At 56.9% G+C, this 25,393-nt stretch overlaps 1 protein-coding gene across 2 annotated transcripts in view; it reads right to left on the bottom strand.

The window, feature by feature from the left end:
- Positions 1-25,089, bottom strand: part of RASGEF1A (RasGEF domain family member 1A) — a 41,845-nt gene extending 16,756 nt beyond the window's left edge. For both annotated transcript variants that reach the window (XM_059398058.1, XM_059398059.1), the window contains exons 1-4: positions 24,981-25,089; positions 5,176-5,376; positions 2,662-2,784; positions 661-798 (exon numbers count right to left, since the gene is read on the bottom strand). In XM_059398058.1, the coding sequence (XP_059254041.1) occupies positions 661-798; positions 2,662-2,784; positions 5,176-5,376; positions 24,981-24,998 (480 nt within the window). In that variant the 5' untranslated portion in view covers positions 24,999-25,089. The remainder of the gene's footprint in view (positions 1-660; positions 799-2,661; positions 2,785-5,175; positions 5,377-24,980) is intronic.
- Positions 25,090-25,393: the final 304 nt, after the last annotated feature.

The raw sequence follows: 25,393 nt of genomic DNA, 5'->3' as shown, positions 1-25,393 counted from the left end.
GCACCCTGATATGCCTAACTTTGAACCCACGTCCTACTCAAACCTGCCATTTGGGCAGGGCCTTTAGGCCTTTCAGGACAGAATGAAATACAGCATGAGCTCCTCTTATCCTGGAGGGTGACTCAGCCGGCTAGCCTGTGGGGTGGGCCTCTGGGTCTGAAAGCCATGGCTTTCCCAGGGGCGTCCACCTGAGCTACTACTTTCAGCCTTCCCACAGCAGAGGGGTGAGGGGGGCACAGCAGGGAAGAGAGCATCTGGAAGAGCTTCCTCTAGGACTAGGAACCTTCAGTCCCTGGGCAGGAGCAGCCCTGGCCCTGCCCAGAGGTCTCCCTGGGCTTTCCAAGCCCTCCAGCCAGACAGAAGCTGCCGAGCACAGAGAGCACCTCCCAGGTTTCCTGTCTCCACAGAAGGCCAGGAGTGAGCTGGGGGCCAGAAATGCAGACAGGCTCTTAGAACCTCTTATTAGGTTCTCACTGCACTCACCAGAACGTCTTGTGAGGACGGACACAAATAGAGCCACCCAGCAGTCATCTTGGAACAGTGACAGCACAGAAGACCACATACAGAGCTGTCCCTGAAGACCCACCCTTCTGTGAGTGTAAACCCCCTCCCCCAATCATATACCCAAGAAGATCTGCCAGAGTCCAAGGAAGACCTCACCTCATCACACTGTGTGACCCGGTGGGTGATGGCCTTCAGTTCGGCCATGGCCTTCTCATCCTGGAAGTCATAGGGGAAAGCCTCTGTCCACTCCTTTAACAGCTGTACAATCTTGGCTGAGAAGGACTTCAGCTTGGCCTGGGGCAGCAGGGCATAGAGTAAAGTCACCCCCCAGAGCAGGCAAGAAGATGACAAGTGATAGAAACCTCCCCATCTCCCCCACCCCCAATTACCGCCTGCAGGACCTGCCCTCCCCCGTATTGGGGTGAGGTTAGGCAGGGCATCCCCCACCCTGTCCACCTATGGTTTTCTTATAACTGCTATGTTTCATATTCCCCTTAGTTCAGCTCTCTTTCACTTAAATCCATTTTCAAAAAAATTTGTCCTTTTACCACGACATGGTAAACTAGTTTCCTTTGCTGTAATTAGAAGTTGCCCATTTAAAACAACAACGAGAACCGAGTAAAATTATTAAAAATGAGAGTCTCTCGCCTGTCCCCCTCAGTTAAAAGCCTCATCTGAAGCACATCTGAAGCTAGGAAGGGGCGTAGACACTCAGAGGCATCCCTCTCCTGACTACAGGTCAGTAAAGATGGGCGGGCCCCCTGCTGTTGCCCTCGGTCCACACATGTAAGGCCTGAGGTGGGTGTCCCAAAGGCGTGGGGCTGTCCCAGCCGGTCCTCAGTGCCCAGCCCCACACTGTCCCACTGAAATGACCACATGTGCCCACATCCCTTCTGTGCCCACCATGGTTCCTCCTCAGCACTGACCAGCTCCCTGCCTGCCTGTACTTGCCCAACCTGGATGGTTCTTGCAGCCCTGTAGCAACTCATCCCCACATCTTTTTGCCAACATCTGCCCCACCCCTGCTGAGCTGCCTCCAGCCTGCCTGATCCTGGCCACATACCCAGCTGGTTCCCTCGCAGTGGTGTCTCATGCCCTCCAGAGCCTCTCCTAGCTGGCCGCTCACTCCCTGCAGCCAGTCCTCCTCTCCAGAGCCCAGTGCTTGTGGCATCCAGGAGGCCTTGAGGACACTTCCCCCAGATGACCACAGCACCCCACACTCAGGAGCTAGAGCCTTGAACTCAGTGGCCCTGCAGTGCATGTCACCACGAACAAGGGCTGGCAGGCTCACTCCAGGCTCCTCTCACGCTCCTACTGTCCCCACACTGACCTTCCGCCTATAATTTCCTCTCCCTGCCCACCCGACTTGGCCTTATTTCCACCTGTCTCTCCAGGAGCCTTTCCTAATCCTGTGTGATCAGTGCCTGTCTCCTTGCACCCTGGGACGGCCTCCTCTAATGAGGAGACAGTTCAGAGGCCTGTGCTGCAAACCCACAGGGACAGGAGGCCTGGCCTTGTGGAGGGAAGGTAGAGGACAAAGTCAGCAGCAAACGGGGGCAGGATGTGCTCTGCTGCGGCCCAGACTTGGCCCTGCCGGCGCTTGGACTGCATGCCTACCACCCCGTCTCCTGCACCAGACTGGGCTTCTAAAAGCCTCATCTGAAGCACATGCCTCAGCTATCCTGGCTACCCAAAGCCTGCCTCAGTCAGAAGAGACAACAGGGGCAAAGAGCCCCATTGAAGTCACTGAAAACCACTGTGAGCAGGAGTCGGCCTGAGAGTGCTACCAACTGACACCCACCCACAGAGTGGGCTTTTCTACCAGCTGGGGGAGGCCCGACGCTGACCAGGATTCCTGGCACGCTGTTGGCTATGGCCCTTTCCTGGAAAGAGGTGGGAGTGCCCAGCAGGTGCAGTTACTTTCAGCATCCCATGAAGAGTGCTTGGCTCTGTGTGCTCCCTGTGCCCCATGGTGAGCCATGCCCTGGGGTGCCAAGGGATGCCAAGGGGGCCAGACACAAGCCAACCTTGCCCAGACCGGGAAGGCCCTCTGCTGGGCTCAGCCAGACCTGTCCTGCCAGCTGGCTCCGAACATGCTTCTCTCCCAAGTGGGAGCTGGGGGCACAGAGATAGGTAGCCCCCATCAGCACCCGTTACCTTCTCAGACCCTGTCTCCAGCTGCTGCCTCTGCTCCAGACAGATCTGCCCCACACGGGCCAGCAGGTCATGAGGAGGGATGAAGACCCGGGAGCTCAACAGAAATGTAAAGATGTATGTCCTCTAAAGAAAAGAGACAAGGAGAGAGAATGAAGACTAGGTCAGGCCTGGTGTGACCCCCACCCCCCCGCTACCCAGGTATGGTCAGAGCCTGTCCCGCCACCTCCCAGGCCTGCAGCCACAACTTCTGCGTAGTTTACTGCACCTTGAATGCCCTTCCTTTTCTCTCACTGCTACCCAAGTCCTGCCCCCGCAACCCCGACCCTGGCAAGACACAGATCAAATCCCACTTCCCGGAGGCTTCCCCTGACAATCTCAGCCCCAGCAGCCCTGCTCTGCTAAGATTTTCCCCCACCCTCTATCCTACCCCACGATGGGAGAGAACACCCAAGCTTGGATGTTGGTGGGATTCTCCCAATCTGTGTGAGCCTATAGCCCAGTCCACAGTGCTCCCAGGGCCAGGCTCCAAGCGTGCATCCTCCAGATTGTCACTGACCTTGCCCCCGACGGAGGCCAGTCGGGGGAAGGGTGGGCCATCTTGGAGCTGGCACCCAGCAATAGGGGACTGCTCCAAGCAGTCACTAACCAAACTGTGGACCTTATCTCCCCCTGGCACACCAAGGCCCCTCTGTCCCACATCCTATGCCCTTGTCACTGGGCCGTGTAGTACACTTTGAGGGGTTCTCATGATTTGAACTAAAAGGGAGCAGGGCCCAGGGTTTTCTGAAGCATTTTGTCTGACACCAGTCAGCACCTGTGAGCTCTCCACATCGGCCCGGCCTACAGACAGGTTGGACTTGGGAGGAGAGAAGCTCCTTGGAACTCTCCTGGGGATTCTACCCCTACATGGTTGCTGCAGGCTGGGGGGCCTACCACCCTTCACCCCCACTCTGGGCCCAAAGGGGCAGGTCTTCATGACAGTCCAAAGCAGGCTGGGCCATGTTTGCTGAGAGCACAGGTCTTGTGGAACAAGACTCAGGACTCAGAACCTCAGGCCCTCATGCAGCCTTCAGAGGCTGATGGAGAAAACTCTCCTGGGAACAGCAGAGTTTCCTCTAACCTCCCCCCGTCATATCGAATGTCCTGTCCCCAGACTGTGACACATGGGTGCTGAGGGATCCCAGCTCGTCGGCAGCCCCCTCCTAAACAGATGGCTCAGACGTGTGATGATAGTCACCCAAACATCACACCTTGGAGTTCTTAGCCAAGGCAAGAAGAGCACACAGGGAGGAGCCCTGTATTTCTGAGGAGCACACAGATCTGCTGGTGTGCTCGCATCCCCAACTGCACACATACATGGGGCAGAGGCAGCCGGGGAAGGCTGGGGGAAATCCAGGAACTCGGCAGATGAGCTGGCGCCCCACCGGGCTCACCAGCCCTACTCTTATGCTCCACTGCCCCTTCACATTCTCCTGGGAAGCAGGCTGTGACCCCGGGACAGAGCGCTTGGGTGACAGCAGAGCTGGGGTTGGAGGGGCCAGCCCCTGGGAGGTTCGTACCCTGCCCCAGACTTCTCCAGGGCCTCGAGGCCTCTCTCCTGGCCCTGCCACCTGGCCCTCAGCTGCCGGGTCTGCACCACCAATACCAGCCCCCGTCTAGCTCTGGGAGGGTTTTCAAGTGGGATGGAGTGGACAGAGCCCCTGGAGAGAGGTGGGAGGCGTGACATGGTGGGGGCGTGGGACAGGAACACCTAGAAGCAGAGTTGGCTCCAGCACCAGTAGATACAAGCTGGAGAGTGGAGGGGGGACACTCCCTCCCCAACCTCCCAGGCAACAGTGTCTGACTTGCCAAGGCCAGTGAGCACAGTTCTGCCCTCAGGAGGGAGGTGGCAGCAGCCTTTCAGCTCGACCCTCCAAAGGGAGCCAGCAGGCCCAACACCACTGCTGCTAAGAGATGCCCCCTGTCTGAGGCAAAAGGGAAGCCACAAAGAACTCTTTCTAAGAATGTACCGATGACATCTTGAAATGAAGAGGGAGGATTTGAGTTGCTGCTGAAGGTCAGTCCTACCCATGCACATGTGCTTTGGGGTCTGCATGCTGGCCAGGCATGGCAGGGCTGTCTCCCTTCTTTCTGAACTATGGCAGTTCTTGCACAAAACAAACTTCCCAGCTCAAGGACAGGACACATGCTGTGCGGACTCTTAACAGGATCCCAAGATACCAGCCTTACCCCTTAGACTCCTCTTCCTACCTGAGGACCCTGTCCAGAGCTCAAATCCCTGTGCCACCCCCTTCTGTATCTGCTTCCTTGTGCCATCAAAGCCCTCTCCCAGCTGTGCGCGTTCAACAGGGAAGTCACTGCAGGTTCCTCTCCCCTAGGGGCAAGGAGGGCTGAGGATCCCTGATGCCTGCCCCTCCCCTGCTCTGGGGCTCCCTCCCACCCCAGAAGCAACCTCTCCTAGAACCTTGGTGGCCCCCCAGCAGTCCCACCCACCTCCAGGGCCTAGACACTCACATCCGGGTAATAGTCCACTGTGGGGACCAGGTGCTCCATCAAGGCCTCAAGGGATCCAGAGATGAGGCGTCCTTCTTGGAAGACGAGGTCCCCTGAGCTGCCGGCCCCACTTCCTCGCTCCCCCATGCCGGGCTGCACCTGTCCACTACAGCTGGGCCCAAGTATGCTGGAGAAGACGACAGATGTCTGGGGCATAGTTTCCTGGGAAAAAGAAAAAGGTATCACAGGCCCTCCTCCTCCCAGTCTGCATCCTGAGTGTGTGCAGGGGCACAGTGCGAGCCCCAGCAGGGCCAGGAGGGGCACCCCACCCAAGGGTGGATAATAGAGTTCAGCTCGGGTGGGCAGACAGGCTCTTCGGCAGCCCGCCAGCCACTGGTCTGATAAATGTTTCTCCAACACCTGCTCTGTGCATACCAGGCCTCACTGCTGGAGCCTAGACACACAGAACGCTGCTTCCTGGGGTTACATTCCAGTAGAGGAAGAGAAACTATGGAGGAGAACATGAAGCAATGTAGGGGTGGTCAAGGCAGTCTCAGGTAAGGTACCATTAGACTGATGGTACCCATAGACTGATAGTGTTAGTCATGCAGCATCCTACAATAAAAAGGAACATTCTAGGCAAAAGGGATAGTAGGTGCCAAGGTCCTGAGGTGAGTGTATGTTGAAGGGAAGAAGTAGAGAGAACATGCTGAGGACAAACAAACCAGACTATGCACAACCAGGGACTAGGGGGCCATGTGCTCTTCCTCTGAGTGAGACAGGACACAGGGCGACTCTGAGCACAACAACAACCTGACTCAGAGTGAAGGTCACTATTTCTGCTATGTGCAGACCAAGTGAGGGAGGGATCTGAAAACCAATTGGTGGGTTTTGCCATATTCCAGGAAGAGACTGCTGAAGTCAGGTGGTAGCAGAGGAGGAGAGCAGGGTTGACACTGGATGCTGTGAAGGATGGCCTTGGGCCTGAGAACTGTGACCAGCATGGGGAAGAGCATGAGGGCAGGTTCTGGGGAAAGACCTGGAACTTGCTTTTCGACATGCTGAATTTGAAACGCCTATTAGATATATGTGTCAGCAGCCTGGGGTTGCTCAGTGGCCCCCCAAACTGGGGCCACTCACAATGGCCTGGCATGACCAGGAGGATGAGGGCGCCCACCTCCCACTGCAACACAGCCTCTAGGGGAAGTCTTCCTGAGGCCTAGGAGAGTCTACAGCCCTCTTGGGCCTCAGTTTCCCATTGCCCACGGCAGCTGTGCCTGGGAGGTGCCACGTGGGGATCAGTGAGGCACACTGGCCACGAGGCCTCGAAAGCTGGTGCCCCATGAGTTCTCTCCCTCCTGCAGCTGAGAGGCCTGTGCTACTGGCTTGTCCCACCCTCACCCCGCGTAGAGGACAGGAATGGACAAACGGGCACCTTCCTGTGCTAGCTCCCGTGTCTGGTGAACACCAGCCAGCAGGCACACGGCCCGGCTCCCACCTCTCCAGGCAGCTGCACGGCCCCACCTCCAGAGCGCTGGAGGCTGCCTCCCCATACAACCCTCCGTGGGCTTCCCGGTGCTCACCGCCGCTGCTGCTGCTTCTCCAGCCCTGGCCTGCTTTCTGACCCAAACTGGGGCAAGCTTCTAAGCCAATGTGGCCTCAGTTTCCCCACTGTGCGAGCAAACGGTAGTCATGATTATTTTTGTCATGATACAGCCCAGGGCCAGTGCGCTCCAAGGTCCACACAATGAGATCCGACTCCCAGCCTACAGCCCATCAGCCGAGCTTCACATGCGAAAAAGGGCGCTCCGCCCAAATAACGTAGGCTAAGGCCAAACACCTGAAGGGTGCCTTAGAATTCTCAAAAAATCTTCTGGAAGGAGAGTAAGAGCTCAAGGAAAGCCCGAGGGATTGAAATGCTCTTGGTCCCTAGGCTCAGCTGCCCCACCTGGGACACGGCTTCAGACTCACAGAACACACCCCTCAACACACATTGGAATGCACATTCTCAGGCCCTGCCCCAGACCCGCCAAGTCAGAAACGCAGGCCCGGTCCTTGATCTGTGTCTTAGCAAGCCATCTTGGGGGCTGCCCAAATCCATGTGTCTTAGGCAGCCCCCTGCCCATGGCCCAGGAGTCCTCACCCTGCTCCTCCCCCAAGGATCCTCAGCCTCACGGGGGGTCTCAGTCCTCCAGGGCACCCCACCCACATCCAGACCAGACCAGACCAGACCAGCAAGCCACGGAAGGAGCTACCAGGAAAGGCACATCCCTTTGGCTTGGGGTGGTGGCCCTTCCTTCAGCAGGCTGGGCTCAGGACCCCATAACTGAACTTCCCAACTGCATGAGATCCTGTATTGCCTATTTTTCAATGACATCAACAAGAGTTTACATAAACGCACAGAAACACGTGGCCGTCCACCACCACAGACCAGTTACAGAGTTTACTGCAAGGGACCTGGAGAAGGAGACTTTCATTTTCCATTCTACACATTTGTAAGCTATTTGGTAACTTGTCTAAATGGTACATTCATTTTGTCATTTTTAAAATAACTTCATTTTCTTTACTACAAAGAGGCTGAGTTTGGAAATCAGCCCTTTTTATAAAGCCACGTTAGAGAGTCTGAAGCCCAGGGCTGGGCCTGTGGATAGAGCCACAGCCACCACCACGAGTCCCCTGAGAAGGCAGGCTTTGAAGCAAGGGCCTGGAACCCACTCAGACAGCAGGGAGCTGTAGGGTCCACGCCAACATCTCCCCTGCCCAGGGACCAACCGGGGATGCTCCCTGCCTACATGTACTCCTCTCTTCCTGAGCTCAGGAGTCCCGGGGGGCCACTCAGCCCCTAACAGAGCCCCCACCCCAGCCATGAGCACTGAGGGGTCTCCAGGTGCAGCGCCAACTGGGCAAAGAGAGCACCCTTGGGTTTGAATCCCACTCTGCAACAGCCAGCTCCTTGCCCTTGGCCAAGTCTAACCCACCTCAATTTCCACAGCCATTGAGTGGGGATGAGGACAACCCCTGCCAAGCCCTCTACCTGCCCGGCATTTCCGCTGGCCACCCCACCTGGCCTCCTCTGTTCTTGCACATGGCGTCCTCTTCTCCCTTCCCAGCAGAGCAGGAACTGCCATCAGTGGCCATACTCCTATGTGTCCATTGTCCCCGACCCGCCCCCTTCTCAAGGAAGTGCCCCTCTGAGTGGCGCCCCCAGGATCTGGGCTCCTGTCTTGGGCAGGGGAGTCATAGCAAAAGCACTATCATAATAAGAAACAAAGCCCAGACTGAGTAGGTCCGCTGAGTAGGTCCATTGGTGTCAATGACACCAATGCTAGCACTGAATCATCTCGTTAATCCTCATAAGAACCCTCACAAAACCCATTATTCTCCACATGCTGCAGATGAGGACAAGGCACAGAAGGATGAAGTAACCGGCCCGGATCATGCAGCTAGATGGTGGCAGTGCCAGGATGGCCACAAAGGCAGCCCAGGAGACCTGACCCTGAGCTTGGCCTGGCCACTGGGAGCTCTGTCAGGATCCTCAACCTCTCAGAGCCTTCATTTCCCTACCCATGGAATGGGCACAGGGTGTGCTACGTCCGAGACTTGCTGGGAGGATGCAACGGGCACTTGTGGAAAGTGCTGTACGCGAGACATGCTCTCCCCTCCCCACCCCGGAGGAGCCAACTCCCACAGACGTGCCTGCTCGGCACCCCACAGGGCTGCCCAGGACACACAAGCGCCAATTGTTCTAGACACGCAGGACCCCAGAGGCCTCAGGGCCTCAGGGCCGTGCAGGCCCCACTCTGCACGGACACTCTCAGGCCTGCGCGGTGCCCGACCAGGACAGCAGCACCACTAGGGAACTCGTGGGCAGTCCAGAGCCAGAAACCACCCGTTCTCGGGAGTTCTCGATCCTCTCTGAAAGCAGCTGGGCTCCAAGCAAGGTCCACCCGGCAACACCTACGTCCCGCGCCCCGCGAAAACACAGCACGAGTTCCAGCCCCAGCCTGGCGCCTTGGAGAGTGTTTGCCTGTGGGGAGGAGAGTCTGCCTCCCCAGGGTCAGCCCTGTGGCCTGAGCCAGAAGCACCCAGAGCTTCACGCAAACCCCCTGCCCACCCCACCACCCAGCAATCCTGACTTACGTGGCTGGGGGTGCTGCCGGGCCAGGGCAGTTTTCACCAGTTCTTCCAGGTGAAAATGGGAACAGGGGGTACAGGGAGCCTCTCGCTCCCGTTGGCTGCCATTGGCTACACCCAGACACAACGGGAAGCTGCGGACACTGTGGGGAGAGCGCAGGAAGCCTCTTGAGGCCAGGCCCAGCTCAGGAGAGGACGGAGCCTGGGTGAGCCAGCCTTCCACGCCAGCTTCCTTAGGGCCCGAGGCTGGAGCCCGCCCCCCCCCCCCCCCCGCCCACACAAAACAGCAGCCTATTTCCAGGAGGGGGAGACCGACTCACCCCCACCTCCCAACCCTGCTCTGCCTCCTTGCAGCTCTTCCTCCTCTCAGGCCCCGGCCGGAAGGCAAGCGCCCTCCAATTACAGATGCACTCGGCCCACAGGCAGGTCCAAGTGATTCTCCACGTCCCAGGTGGGTGCAGGGGCAGCCCTGGGGCTGGTCCCAGGTGCAGGCGGGAGAGACCTGGCCCAAGAGTAGGGGCAGCAGCCACGGCCCAGCGCTTGCCTGGCCCGCGCAGGCTTGCCTTACTTTACTTGCTCTCTGGGGGCATCTATGGAGGAGTCCTGCCTGCACCGGGGCCCCAAGTTTCAAAGACAGTCGGGGATCCACGGTGCTGGGGTACAGGGGACGGGGGAGAGGCAGGGCACTGCTCCTGCCCTGCAGAGTGGAACCGCCGTGCCTGGCATGGGATGGGGGCAGGTAGGGAGGGCCGGCCTGGCCGAGGCGGAGTCCTCACGACCCTCTGCAGTGTCCAGGAGGCTTCGCCTTTGACCTCTCCATCTTTCTGCCCCTTCCCGGGGCTCCCCCACCACTCCGCTCCATCTGGCATGTCTGCTGCTGCTCCCCAGAAAAAGAAGTGGCTACAGGGGGGTCCTGCAGCTACCCCTGCTCCAGGGCTCACTCCTGCTCCCCCTCCATGGTCCAATAAGGGACATGACCTTGGGAAAACCCAGTCTCCTTCAACTCCACTCCTTGAGTGCTCCTTGTCTACACCCCGACCCGTGACCACCCACCCGCACCTACCCACCCAGGTCCTTTCATTGGGCTTCAGGTCTGGGACCTTCTGTGTGAGAGTCCAGAACGGCGTCAGGAGACACACCGGCTAGAGGACAACAGGGAAGACTGTGAGCTGCTCAGAGACTCGCTTCCCCTGCTGTCAGCTGGGTAGACAGCTTCTTGCCCCACCTGCCTGGCAGGGTGATGGTCAGGGCTGGATGAGAAAATGGAAGCCAGCACTGCCAGGAGTGGAGCTAGATGCCACCATGGACCGCCATCTCTGTGTCTGGCCTCAGTGACACCGAGTGGCCAGTACTGGCTGCCACCACTTCGAACCTCCAGCCCCTGGCCAGGGCCTCACACCCTCAGCAGGCCACATGCCTCTTGCCCTCAGCTGCAGGATCTTATTAAGGCCACATTCTGCACATCCGTCCCGACCCCACGCACAACCCAGAATTCAGTGGGGACCAGCTTACACCCCAGGGGTGAACTCGGATCAACGGGTCATGGGAGGCAGAGTCAATTCCCCTTCCTCAGTCCAGAGGGACTGTTGGAGACACCAAAGTTTTACAGAACCTCTCCAAAGACATCCAGTGAGATGGACTCCTTTCAGAAAGCATCCCGCGTGTCCATGCGCTCCCCGCTCCTTCCCTCCTGTTTCCCTGGGACCATATTCCCCAGTACATGCTGGCATAGAAGTTATGGCTCAGGCTCAGAGAAGAGCGTCCGTCTGTCTTGTTTCTGTGCCCCTCGCCAGGACTACAACGGCTGAGCTTATGGGACAGGGCACTGGTCCCTGAACTTCACAGCGGGGTGGGCATGCAGGAGGTTTCTGGTGCAGAACAAGGGCTCACAGGCAGAACCAGGCCATCGCAGCACAGAAGGTAAACCCCGTTCTCTGGGCTCTGCTCGGCCGAAGGACTGCCTGCACCTGGTCCTGGATGCCAGGGGGCTTCCCGCGGGGTACGGTCTGGAGCTCTGCATCCGTGCAACTCGGACCCAAGGCCCCATTCAGCTGACTCAGCCGAAGTAGTTCACTTCTGGGTACCCGCAGCTGCCCCGCCTCTTGCACGCTCACACACACACACACACACACCCTGACAAAAGCATCAAGAGCATGGCCAGAGGGCCCCCCAGCAGCGGGGCGGGGGGGGAGGGAGGGAGGACAGCACAGTAGGTGGGGGCAGTCTCAGAAACTTGTGGAGACTGAGGAGAACCCAAGCAGCCCCAGTGCCCCCAAGAGACCAGCTAGAGATGGGGAAAAAGGGTTTTTAGGAGGTTTCTGTAGATTATGAATCAAATTCCCTCTTGCAGCCTCTTTAAGAAACCTCAGCTAGAGATGGAATTGCCACTCACTGCCATGGTGTTTCCTGATGGGGCGTTTACACACGAGCCTGGCAGGGTCCATGCCCCTCCCTAGGGCTGCAAAACACACAGGGGGGCATCTGCGTCTGGCCACACGTCCCCTGGAAGGGACAGGCATGCCCATGTACCTGTGTGCACCTTCTGTGACCTGGAGCACAGTCCTACTTGCAAACTCCAGCAGGGCCCAAGATGGCCTTCACAGACACCACACCCCATTGCTGTCTTCCCCAGAGAACCCCCAGGCCTCTGGGAGCTGCAGCTCTGACGGAGGCCCAGATCTTTCTGGGCCAGGGCCTCACTACGAAACCCAGAGCCTGCTGTGGGCAACCAGGTAGTCCGCACACTGTGTGTCCCATACACCCCTGTCCGCCCAGGCCTCGTTAAGGGTCACCCTCCCCCACCCCCCCGCAAGCTTTTCCTGCTTCCTGTACTGAGCTCCCCAGCAAGGCCGGGGGAAGCCTGACACTGCCCCCACGGGCTTGTAAAACATTCCCACAGCGGAGGAGCTGACGTCGTCACAGTTTACTTGAACATACTCAGGGAGGACCCTGACTCTAGACAAAAACTCTATAAAGGACCCTGAATCTAAAGAAACATCCAGTCACTTGCGGTATCCGTGCACTGAGCCATCCGTGTTCACAGCTGTCCGGGCAGCCCCAACCACCTTCCTGGAGATGGCCATGTGCCCACCTGAACCCGCCCTCATCTCCAGCCTCCCAGCCCTAGAGGGAGCCTCCAGTTCACTGCTGGCCCGCGCCCCCCAGCGGCTTCACTCAGAGCGGCCAGATGTGGGCGGAGCCTCATCCCAGGAGGGGCCGTGGCCCATCCCAACGCTGAGCTCCCCACACCAGCTCTGTCTCCCAAGCCCTGTCCTGGGACTCCACCCCGACCCAGGGCATCTGCAGGAAGCAAGCACTTCCTTCAGCCCCAGAGGAACTAATGGAGGAACACGAAAGATAACCGGCTGACCTCAGCCAGAGCCAATTCTGCCCCAGCCGAGAGTGGGGACAAGCGCCCATGGAGGGGACAGTTCCCTGCACAGCAGGACAAAAGTAGTGTCAGGCCTCCATTTGACTCTGAAGGGGCGGACTGGGGTAGGTTCCCAGAGCAGTCAGAATTTTAGGACTCCTTCCAGATGGTGGAGTCTGCAGTTCTGGAAATTTCTGAGACACACAGAAGCAGGGATAAGCTTTCCTTTAACGAATCGTCGGGTGTTTGTCATCAGGAGTTGGAGCCCAGCCATAGGCTGGGCATCACACATCTTACTGCAATGCCCCCTAACCCAGGGGGTGGCACAGAGACACCCACGTTTCAGATGAGAACACCTGTGTACTGGTGCCCAGGCAGGTGGCGGTGACTACGTCTGCCCCATAGCCCTGCTCCTTCTCAGGACTGTCATTTCTGCTCATCAGTGGCCCTGACTGGGACAGGATCCCCAGCGTTGGGTGAAGGCTGAGACCCTTGCCCTGGACATGTGGATGAAGGCCCACTCCGACGGCATTCTGCATATAATTCCAGGGACTGATGGGGTACCAGAAGTTCCTCCACTGATGCGAGGTTGAGAATCCCAGCTTCCTGGAAAACAGGGACAAAAATGGCCTTTGGGGCCCAGCCGGCATGAGTCCCCAGGGGCGTACCAGGAGGCAGAAGGGGCCCCGCCGTCCTCACCCCTGCCAGGCTTTGCCAGGGATGCTTCTTTCGGAGGCAGCACGTGGGCTTCTATTTTTTAACCTACTCCACAAAAACGAAGACTATTTTTAGCTCAGCAAGCTGCAGGGCATCACAATTAGCAACTGAAAATTACACATCTTGCCAGTCTCCCCTCTTTTGGCTGGAGGAGAAAGAGAGACAGAGAGACAGGAGGGGAGGAAGGGAGAGAGAGAGAGAAAGTGCTCCTGGAGGGAGCTGGGTACCAGCCCTGTCACCCCACCCTGGCGGGCCACTTAATTGAGAGGGCAGCCTTTGGCACAGATTTCAGAATAAGTGCATCCAGTGAGCTATCTTATTCCATCCCAGTTCCAGAAAAATCCAGCCTTGGTGGGAGCAAGTGGGAACCCCATTCGCACTCAGAGGCTGCAACTGGGGAGAAAATCTTGCTGGCTACTTGGACCAGGGCCAGAGACCCACAGAGCCCCAGCTCTGCTGGGGAATGTGGGGCAGCCAAGGTTAGGCCAGGCCCCCATCACCCTTCTAGGGTTGTCTACTTCCCTAAAATCATTTGCCCTGTGGTGTGGTAGGAGGTGGGGTGTCTCACAGAACCCTCTCCTTGCCCACCCATCCACCCATCCATCCATCCATCCATCTACAAATGTTACCAAAGACCGGCCTAGACCCTGGGGATCCACCAAGGGGCCCCCACGGGAGCAGACTGTGGCCACCGTGCCTGACCATCCACATAAATGGGTGAGCTGTCACGGGTCTGACAGGGACAGAGTGTGGGGACCGAGCAGATGGGGACCTAACCAGGTTGAGAGATTGGCCTCTAAAGGAGGCTTCTAGAAAAGGAAGTGGAGAGGGAAGGGCTAGTGCCAAGGTCTCCAGGCCCCAAGACCTACCAGCCCTACCATCCCACTGGTTCCCTGGAAATCTTCCCTGAAGCATGTCTGGCTTGCTCACTTCCAAGCAAATATTTCCTGATTCTCTTTCAGCCACATTAAATGTGGCTCTATGGAGATGCCTGGGTGGCTCAGTCGGTTAAGCCGCTGCCTTCGGCTCAGGTCATGATCCCAGGGTCCGGGGATCGAGTCCCGCATGGGGCTCCTTCCCGGGCAGGGAGCTTGCTTCTCTCTCGGCCTCTGCCTGCCACTCTGCCTGCTTGCGTGCACGCGCTCTCTATCTCTCTCTCTCTCCCTCTCATTGACAAATAAATAAATAAAATCTTCAAAAAAAAAAAAAAAATGTGACTCCACGCCGGGCTGCCGCGGGCAGGGTGTCCTCCCTGCCTTCCTCCCCTGCCTACATGGGAGACTCTTCTGGCATTTGTCCAGGACGAATCACCCCACCAGCAAGCTCTCCTGGGATCTGAAGGTGACCCCCATGGGGTGCAGACTGGGGAGAGGAATCGGCTGAGAGGAACCCTCCCTTTACACAGCAGAGAAATGTAAGTAGGAGGTTGCAAGACAAATCCAGCCTGTAGATGAAATGCTTGTTGAAATGCATGCCCTCCCACCACGAAGCACAAGGCCAGACCAAGGCCTCAGCTCCCAAGCAAGACAGGTCCGGTGGCAGAGACAGGGCCACCTTAGTTTCCCCATCACCCCACTAAATGTCCCCTATCCTGTGACCCTGCTGTTTCCCAACTCATTCCACAGACCAGAAAATGGCAGCAAAAGCTGGAGGGCCCCAGTGGACACACAAGCCACCGAACCATGGCTCCGCAATCCAATCTTCATTGCAGGGTGGCGGGGGAGGGGGAGAGATCCGGAGGGCTCCCCCAACCCCGGATCCCACTAACTGGCAGAAAAATCCAAGCCAGAGAGCCCAGCCTAGCCGGGAGCAGTCACGTGCCAGACCCTTGGGCTGGCTGGGGGGCTGGGGGAGGTGGGGACTGCTGGAAGCCTGGCCCTGGGGACACCGTGCCCACAGCCAGGGAGTGGGGAGAGGAGGGGTTGCGGGGGGGTCTGAAGGGAGACAGAGGGAGGAGGATTACCCGGCCCAAGTACAGCCACCTGCCCTCTCTTGTCCTCCCTGCTCTGCCCAACTCTCTAATGCACCTGTCATTCATGACAAGCTCCGTGTCCCTCCCTCTTTCACCTCTCCTTCCCCCTCCGGGTCCTTAGAGGTAAGGCTGCTTCCCTGCACTGGGAATTCAAACCCTCTCAGGCGGCCTCCATCCCCACTTGGGGCCAGGTGGCGCTGGCAGCTCTTCGGGCAGACGGCCCAGTGACCTACCAGTGGCCAAGCTCTTGGGGCCCCATCTGCAAAGGGCACAGATAACTCCTGCTTGAGAGAGTCCGCTTGCTTAGCTCACAGTCATTCCCGTAGACTCCAGCAGGTACAAGAGCTCCCGAGAGCCAAGACCCCACAAGCCTTACGTTGCTCCGGCCCCAGGCCAGCCATCTGGCCCAGGGGGGGGGCTAGATCCTGGGCCACTGGGAAGCAGCTTCCTCTGGGCCTGCTGCCCATCCACCTCCAGCTGCTCCCCCCAGAAACAGAGGACCACCCCCAATAGCAGAAGGGCACAAGCAGCCCCCTGCCTGAATTCAGACACCCTGAAGGCAGAGACCTCCCTACCTGGGAGTTGTTCTCACCTCCCCAAACCCCAGCTCTCAGATCTTCCTAACTTTGAGCTGAAACGTGTCTCCCTAAAGCGCCAGAGAACCTGGTCCTGTCTGCGGGGGCCACGTGCCGCAAGTATTTGGGGTCTGGCAGCAAGCAGGAGATGGGCATCCCGCGGACTGGCAGTGAGGTCTGACCACTCCACGAGCTGGGGCCACCCTGTCCTCTGTGAAAAACCAGCAGCTCCAATACCGATTTCATGGGTGGCAGTAAGCACACTACGAGGCCACCTTGCTCAGGACGTGTGCGGTACCTGCCAAACTGGGTGGACTTGTCATCAAATTTACCTGCTGCCTTCCTAGACACAGATTATGGGGGCTGGTGCTGTCCTCTCCCTGACACCACCTCTGGGGTCCCTTCACCTCCCCATGCCCAGGACAGCAGCAGGCCCCTCCTGGCCACCAGAGAAAGTGGACAGAAGCTACTTCCTGCTTCCAGGTGAACAGATCCACTAACCTGGCAAGTGGGGCTCAGAGCTGGCTCTGGCCTCAGGGTGGCTGCTTGGCCCCCGCCCCAGGTGCGGGACTGGCAGGGGTGACACACCCCTGTGCATGGGTCCTCAGCCCGCCCTCCCTCTGTACCACCATGGACTTTCCGGCAGGGAGGTCCTTGGGAGGACCTGGCTGGTCCTATCCCTGCAGGCTGGGCCTCGGGAGTCCCCTGCCACTCCCACCTGTCTGGCAAGGGAGGACAATCTTTCACATGAACTCAGCTTACCTTCCTGTCCCCTGCAGACCTGGCGGGGACGTCCTGGGGCCTGGCGGAGGGCCGCAGCCGGACCCCAGCCAGGAGACGGCTGCCATGGGAACCAGAGCCAGCCAACACCTTGAGGGGCAAGGCCTCCACAAAGGCCCAGCCTAGGGACGATGCTGATCATTAAAGGTTTGTTACAGAGGCACGTTCTATTTTTTTCCCCCTTCTGAATTCCTTCCTAGCACCAAATACTATTTGAATTGAGTGAAGGAATCTTGCCATCTCCTCTTCACACTCCTAAATACAAATCCTGCCGAGCCCGGCTTTTTTCCTCGTTTTTTTTTTTTTTTTTTTTTTCCTCCTTCTTTTCTCCTTTTCTGTCCAGTCAGCTTCTTCTGGTGGCCGCTCAGGGGACAAAATGTCATTGTCCACCAATAACCATCCCATTATTGAGCATTGAGAGGCCCGGGGACGGAGCAGGTAGGATTTCAGAGAATCCCTGCCCTTTCCTACAGGGCGGCTGGCTGGCATGCTGGCCTCCCACCCGGGCCACTCAGGGCCCTCAGGGCCGGGGGCGGATGCCTGGGGCCTCCCCGTCCCCAGCCCCGTCTCCTCTGGCCTCCTTCCCCCTTGGGCCCACTCCACTGGATTCCACAGCGGTCACCCCGGCACCCCTGCACGCAGGCGGCTTGGACTCCGGAGGCTGAGCCGGGCGCAGGCTGGGACAGGAGAGTGAGCAAACTGAGATCAACTTGGGAGCCAGTGCTGTCCTCTCTGGGCGTCCTCTCAAGGTGCCCCAAAGGGGAGCAGGGCACAGGTGCCCATGTCTACTGAACTCCCTCCTCTAGGGTCCCACCTAAGGGGCTCCTACTCAGAGCCTGCCTCACACTAGGACTCCACCCATCAAGTAGGAAGAGCCCAAATTCCAGGAGGGTGACAGTGAGGGGACTGCATCAGAGCTGAGGGTCCTTGAGGGGCAGGGAGGCTGGGTCCCTCAGTGTGGATGTGTGGGGTGGGGGACAGGCCGTGGCCCAGACCTTTCCAGGAGGGAGTGTCAGGCTCCACCTCCAAGGCTGCCTGGGGTTGCTGGGGTAAGGAAAAATAAGAACACACGATTCCTTTATTTTTAAATGACATCTAATTAGGCTGAGCAAGGACTTTCCTTTGTGCTTAAAAACAAATAAAAATCAATTTCCTTTACCTGAATTGTTATCCTCCTGGCAGACACCCCCTAGGGGTACCCCTGGGACCCCTCTGTGCTGCAGGAGCCAGAAGCTGAAGGGTTCTGTGTACCGGCCTCGGGGTGGAAGGTGGGGGGTCTCCCAGCTCCCTGCTGGGCCCAGAGAGCCATGGCCTTGTCCGCTGGCCACAGCCTCTTAAAAGGACCAAGACACATATCTTGACCCTCCAGCAAAAAGTTTCCCACTCCCTGTGCGACTTCTCATGGACGCTCCCTTGTACACACCTGCTATGTCCCCTGGCCCAGAACCTGGCCAGCCCCCAGGAATACCAAGGGCACAACAGCCTCCATCCCTCCCCAGGGCAACGCACTTCCCCACACAAGGCACTACACATGCTGTCATCCCGTTTTCCAGAGGAAGGAACAAAGGCTGTAAGGGCTACGTCCTCAAACCAGATCTTACAAGCTCCAAAGTGGGGGCTGAGATCTGAAGCCTGGTGAGTATGACCACCACGATCTAGAACCATGAGCACAGGCTCAGGAGAACGGCAAGCAGGTACAAGACAAAGGCAGGTGGGAGGCAGCAGGCACCCTGTGGGATGGACTCAGCCTGGGCCACGTGGAGCTCCCTGCTTAGAGTATGCAGAGAGGGCCCTGATGAGCACTGTGCTGGGGCTGGGCTGGATCTGGGGGGCAGAGGGGGATGGTCAGGCCAGGGTCCCAGGGCCAGCCATGCATGTGCCCTCAAGAATCCCTTGCTGGGAGGGATTCAGGACCTTCCTCAGACAGCGCAGCAACCTCACTATCAATGAAACTTTCACAGGAGCTTCTCCCCTGCTGGGCCATCCTGCACCTCTCCACAGCACCCTCCAAATGAGGTACAGACCAGGAGGCTAAGGACAGCCGGAGGTCACTGGGGGCCTAGCCACATCTCCTGACTGCAGGCTGGTTCTTTCTGCCAAGGGCTGAAAGGGAAAAGTGAGCAGGAGACTGGGCCCTGCTATGCCCAGAAAATGGGTCACCGGTCCAAGCCCAAGCACAATGCAGTGAGCTCCCCTTCGTGGACCAGACAGCAACAACAACTAGAACCTTCTACAATTTCTGACAAGTGGGGGATACCCAGAGACGAGGGGTAGAAAGGAATGAAAATAGCGCAGTGCATTCCCTTGACCCAGGGGTATAGAAGCATGAAGAGACAGTACATGGAAACCGTGCTGTCAAAACAGAAAGCCATATTCTTCCATCATATTTACCTGCATTGTTCACACATCCTATCACCAGTGAAACTCCACAAGAGCCCCCAAACAGAAACACACAGGTGACCAAACATTGTGGACACAACTTAACACAACAGCTGGATACTAATAAAAAAACAATGAACCAAAAAACTCTACCCACTTGATTGAAAAAACTTCCCTAAATCATATCTGTGTTAAAGAGGCAATCAAAACTCCAGTTACAGACACATCAGAGAAATAACCTTTATAAGAAAACTCCTTAGGAAATTCAAAATGGCCAAAGCTGTTCTCAGAGAAACATTCATAGACTTCGATATATTTTAAGTAAACAAACAAACAAAAAAAAAATGGAAATGAACTCAGCACTGACTCAAAAAGCTAAAAAGAGATTCCAAACAAAACACACCCATAGCAAAGCAAACTACCAGGAGGAATTACGGAAAGATAAATTAGTGTATTTAATGAAATAGAGAGTAGAATTTGCTGATTAAAATCAAGGGCTGATTTTCTTTTGAAAACACAAAATGGGAAGAAAAACTTCTGGCCGTTCTAATCAACAAAAGGGTCGAAGAAAGTGCAGGAGGAAGGAAAGCAGGAGGATGGAAGGGAGAGAATGAAAGGGCAGGAAGATGGTGGGAGGGAGGAGATGCAAAAATACAGCTAATAGGAATGAAAAAGGGAATCTAGCCTCAGAGATGGAGAAGAAGCTTTAGAAGAATCAGCTACATAAATTTGTGCTAAAAGATGTTAGCATTTTAAACGGGGATATTATTTAGAAAATATAAATAACCAAAATAGACGAAAATGCTTAAAACCCCAAAAGACCAATAACCATAGTGCAAATTAAAGTAAGTTGACAACCAACCAAACCGCAGGGAAAAATTAAACCAACTCCTGGCTGAGACAGTTTCTAAAATGAATTATTTTAAGCCTCGGAGAATAAGATAATTTTATATGATATTTAAACTATCTCAACTATGCAATTCATATTGAAAACCCTTCCTATTCATTTTACAAAGCTGACATAACTATGATTTATAAATGTGACAAATCTGTCCCCTAATAAAAAGTACAGATAAATTCTTACTTATGAATATAGATGAAAAGGACCCTAAGCAACTTATCAGGAGAATGAACGCAGAAGCATTTTAAAGCACAATTGAGTCTGACCCAGTGGGATTTATTCCAGAAACATGAGGATGATTTAGCTCAGGAAAGCTAATAAGTCAACACATTAATAGGTCCAAGGAGGAAAGGAATTTGATGATCTTGCTAGATATAGGAAAGCTTTCAATGAAATTTAATATCCATTCTTGGTGGACTGTCTGGGCAATTAATGAAAGAGAAGAGTATTCTGTTCATGACGAAGAGTATCTATTGGAATTTAGAGCCAATTTCAGACTTAGTACAACATTAGAGGCCTTCTCATTAAAATGAAGATCAAGCCAAGGACAACTGCCGTTATTAAATGTCACTTTACCCCTTTCAGAAAACACAATACGATAAGAAAATAAATAAAAGATACATTAGAAATGAAGAGCTAGAATGTTCCTTATGTGCAGATAATCTGATTAATTTCTGAGGCTTTCTAGAAGCCAAACTGAAAATCTGTTCAAACTAGTAAGAGAGAGTTCACTTATCAATTATTTAACAAACATTTTTAAAAAATGAATAGCATACCTATCTACCTCCCTTAGGTACAGGTACAAGTGTCCCTGTCCCCAAAGATATCCCCACTCAGTCTATGTGGAGCAGGGGCTGTGACGCTCACTCGAGCAGCAGGAATAGGGAGAGGCGTACCTCCCAGCCCTGCAGGTGTCCCAGCCTTTAGCCAGGGACACAACATCCATGCAGGTCAGCCACCTCTGTCAGCTACCTGGCCCACAACATGCTTTCCTGACCACACACCCGTAATCCATACCATTGTGCTCTCTGGGCCGGGCACTGCTGGTTTCCAGCCTCTTCTGGGAACCTGCCAGCCCTCTTCTAAGGACGTTGCTCACAGCCCTAGTGCTCACGGAAAGGCCAGGCTCTGGGATCAGTTAGTCCCAGAATGAAGGTCAGCTCCTCCTGCTCCTGGTGCTGCCACAGCCTTTGACCTTGGAGACCCGGTTTCCACGTGTCTTCCTGGCATAGCGACCTCTTAAGGGTTAAGGGAGACCCAGAAGCTGGCCCCGGGGGTCCTCTGACTCATACTCGCTAGCCCCACCTCAGGCAGGGGGCGGCTGGTGTGGCAGCCACACTGACATTTGGGAAATGCCGTGGGCTTGGCCCCTGGTCAGGCAGGCGGGTATGAGCAGGATGGCGAGGGCGGGATTATTCCACTGGAGGCTGAGGTGCAGGACAGTGGACTTGCCAGAGAAACCCCACATGTGACAGGAGGCCACAGGGCCAGAGTCCTTGTAAGCCCCAGGACTTTTGAGGGGAGAGGGCAAAGAACCACAGCAAAGGTTCTAGAACCCTTTCGGCCCTCAGCAAGTCCTTGGCCCTGGCAGCCCTCTTCCTCCTGAGTCCCCGAAACTCTGGTGCCTTCATGCATATGCTCCCACCTGACTGCTCACCCAAGGGCCCCCCAACCTGTCCTTCTCTGGGAACCCCCCATTGTCCTGGAACCCTCCATGACCCAGCGAGCTTAGTACCTGGCATGGTGGAGGCATCCTGGTCTGGGAGCCACTTCTGCCCCTGACCTCCTAGCTGAACTCAAGTAAGCCAGGTTACTACGGGCCTCGGGGTCCCCATGTGTAAAACAAGGAGGCAGGACGAAGCGGTCTCCATGGGTCCTTTCAGTCCTCATGTTTGTTCCTTCCTTCCTTCCTTCTCTCACTTAGTCAGCCAACATCCACGAGCCCCTACGGACCTGTGCCGCACACTTGGAAATGGAAGAACCCACAGACCTCAGTATCTGCCAGGGCAGACAGACGTAACACCACAGCGCAGGGCAAACAACTCAGGACCAGAGTCTGCACTGAATGCTGAGGAAGCACAGGGAGGGGTACTAACTGTAGGAAGAAGTCAAGGAGGGCTTCCTGGAAGTGGCGATTTTGAGATGAACTTCCAAGGATGACGAGGGGTTAGGAGAAGGAAGAGCAAGGAGACAGCAGTCCTGACAGACCCAGCCCTCCTCGGTTCACTCACCAGTGGTTCCCTGAAGGAGGGGCGGGGCACAGAAGTCCAGAGGTATGGTGGGTTCAGGCAGCTTCCAGAGGTACCCCAGCTCCAACGTAGGCCATGTCATTTCTGTGTCAAACCCTACCCGTTCCAGAGCATCGCAGGCCTCTCTCCCCGAAGCAGCCTACCATACTGCCTAGCCCTTAAAGGCACACCACTGCAGTCCAGTGCTTAGTGGATACAGGACCTGCAGACAGTGCTGTCCCCAGTACTCCTGCCCTTGGCCAGTCCCTGATGCATGCAGCAGCCAGGTCAGCACAAGACCCTGCAGCTACCTCAGCCCACACTGCTGTCCCTTGTGCAGCTCACAAAAAGGGCCCCCACCCCAGCGGGCAGAACCAGCAAGATGGTGGTGTGGGGCCTGGGGCAGGCTGGGCCCAGGGCCAGGCTGTCCTGAGCCAGGAGGCACAGGTGTAGGCAGTATGGCCAGGAGGCAGCAAGGGGCCCACAGGACAGGGCAAGCTGGGGCTCCAAAGGAGCCCTCCATGCCAGACCTCTCCCCAGGCTCCAGCCTGCCCACCCACGGCGAGGGGACATCTCCCCAGGGGATGCCAAGCCACTTCTGCCTCCTGCCCACTCCCAGCCATTCCACGTGCATCCTTTCCCACCTTTTGCTGTGGGCAATGTCCCTCCTGGTGTCAGTCGGCCTCTCTCTGTCCCCAGTGACACACCTCGGCCCTCAGCAAGTCCTCTTGCTTTACTTCAGAGTGTGTTTGGATCGGCTCTTCTCTTCTCTCCTCCACTGCTACCCCCTGGATATGAGCCCTCCTAACATCCAGCCACCAGTGTCTGGCCTCTGGACACATAGGCGGCTTCCTGCTCAAAGCCATGCCTAGCGCTCTCCTGGTGTGCCCCTCCACTCCACCTGCCACTTACCTCCTTTCTACCCCTCTGTCAGCTCCTCATACATGTGTCCCACATGCTGATGTCTCCCGTAACTGTCCTACCCCAGGCACAAACAGCACTCCCACAACAGTGGTCAGTATACTGGGCCCTACTTGCCAGGCTGGACAGGACTGTCATTACTGGTCCTAGTGACACTGAGTGGGGCCATGTGACTCATCTCACTCAAGAGCAGCAAGTAGAAGTGACAGGTGAGACAAGAACATTCTAGTGCAGGAGCCTCTCTTCCACTCTGCCACGGAGCCTGGCAGCCTGGGGCCTTGAATGACGAAGGCTTGGAGCGGGGTCCAAATTGCACTCTGCTGTTAAGAGCCACTGGATGCGGGGCGGCAGCGGGGTGGGGGGTCTATTTCTGCAGATAACCTAAACCATTCTGACCGACATACCCTCCATAGGTCCTATTCCTCTTTCTTGCTTTGCTCTTTCTCTTTAACACTTACCACCATGCAATATTCTGCATTGTATTTATTTTTTTTCTAAGTTGTTTTTTTTTTTTTTTAAGAAATCTCTACTCAAAAAAAACCAAAAAACAAACCAACAAAAAAACAGAAATCTCTACCCCGAACATGGAGCTCAAACCCACGACCCCGAGATCAAGCGTCGTCGCATGCTCGTCCAACGACCCACCCAGGCTCCCCTCCTGTTGCATCTATTGTTCGTGCTTTTTCCCCAGTCTCACTTGCTAGAAGGGGAGCTCCATGAGGACAGAGACTGTGGTGTTTGGGTCCCTCCTGAAGCCGCAGTACCTGCCCACAACAGGTATTCGATAAATGTGTGCTGAGTAAGTGGTGAATGAAGAAACAAACGCGTCCTGCGTCTTCGGCTAATGGGGGCTGGCCAGGTCAGCCGGGGCCCTCTTCTGTGCCCCCTACCCACACTGGACCTGAGCTCCCACGTCTGTGCGGTCAGCTTCATGCTAAGGGGCAGGGGCAGCACCCTGTGCCCGAATCACACTGCCAGTCCGTCTCCAAGGCTGGGTTCTAATAAACAGCCATGGAAACGCAATGTCCTGCCTCGTGCTCAGGACTAAGTCCAGGACCTGATCTCAGCCGCCTTTTTCCTGCAGGAAGGAAGCTGCCCCTCACCTTGGAGCCCACACTCCTTGAAGCCCCACCCTGAAGCTCACTCTCCTTAAATACACAGGCATTTGTGGGCCCACACAGGCACAACCCTGCCCCCATACACACCTCTCCCTCCCGCTCTCCCTCTCTCCCTCACACGTACACATCCCATATATAAACACGCCTGCATTTTCACATACTCTCACTCTCGCCCACACATGGCACACACACATACACACCTCCCACGAGCGCTTCTTCTCAGATCTCCTCCTCTCCCCCACCTCTCCCACCCCAACCCCCACAGGTGGTTCTGTGCCCCCCAGATTTCAAAAGGGATCCAGGGCCGTCCTGGCTAGCAAGGACGCCTCCCTGGCCCTGTTCACCCCACAGGGACCCTCACTAGCTTTGCAGGTGTCTTCCAGCCATAGACGATCACTGGCATCAGCAAGCCAGGCCAGGAAGGGCAGTGGCAGCCTGAGCCATCCACCCATTCTGAGCCCTGGCACCGCCCACCTGGCAGCAGGTGCCCCCCGTGGGGACACGGAGAGGGAGTGGTTCCCCAGGGCAGGCTCCTTCCGAGCCCAGCGGGGCCAGAGAGGTTCCTGATGGTCTCACTAACTGCCGTAGGTCAGCACCTCTCCCCCAGCTCTCGGCGGCGCAAGAACCCCCGGCCCGCGGTCTTACCGCAACCGAGGGGTTGCCCTGCGTGCGCACCCACGTCGCCGCCTCGCGACCCGCAGCCCTGCACCTGCCACGTGCCGCAGCCCTACCTGGGGCTCCAGAAACATCCTGGCTGCCCGCTCCCCGCGCTGTACTCCGGCGCTGCCAGCGCCCCGCGTGCCGCCGGTCCTCTCCCCGAGCGCCGAGGAAGCTCCCGCCCCCTGACCCCGCCCGCGGGCTTCCCCATGCCCGCTGCCCTCCGGCTAGCTCACAGCCTTGCGCGGGGCGGGACGGGGCGGGGCGGGGCCAGGGGAGGGGCTTGGCCAGCCTGCGGGGCCAGGAGAAAGCGGGGGTGTCTGGGTGGGGCCGAGGGATGGCTGGGTCAGGCCAGAAACGGGGCGGAGCCTGGGCCGGGGGCGGGGGCCGGGCGGGGGCCGGGGGCTCCCCAGGGGCGTGACGAGGGCAAGGCGCACCTGCCTGGCGCTGGGTTTTGGGACGCTGGGAGTATACAGCCCGGGGCTGT

The sequence above is a fragment of the Mustela nigripes genome, chromosome 4 (assembly GCF_022355385.1).
Source record: "Mustela nigripes isolate SB6536 chromosome 4, MUSNIG.SB6536, whole genome shotgun sequence".
Taxonomy (NCBI): domain Eukaryota; kingdom Metazoa; phylum Chordata; class Mammalia; order Carnivora; family Mustelidae; genus Mustela; species Mustela nigripes.
The sequence above is the reverse complement of the archived record's forward strand: the minus strand, read 5'-3'. Positions and strand labels throughout refer to the sequence as shown.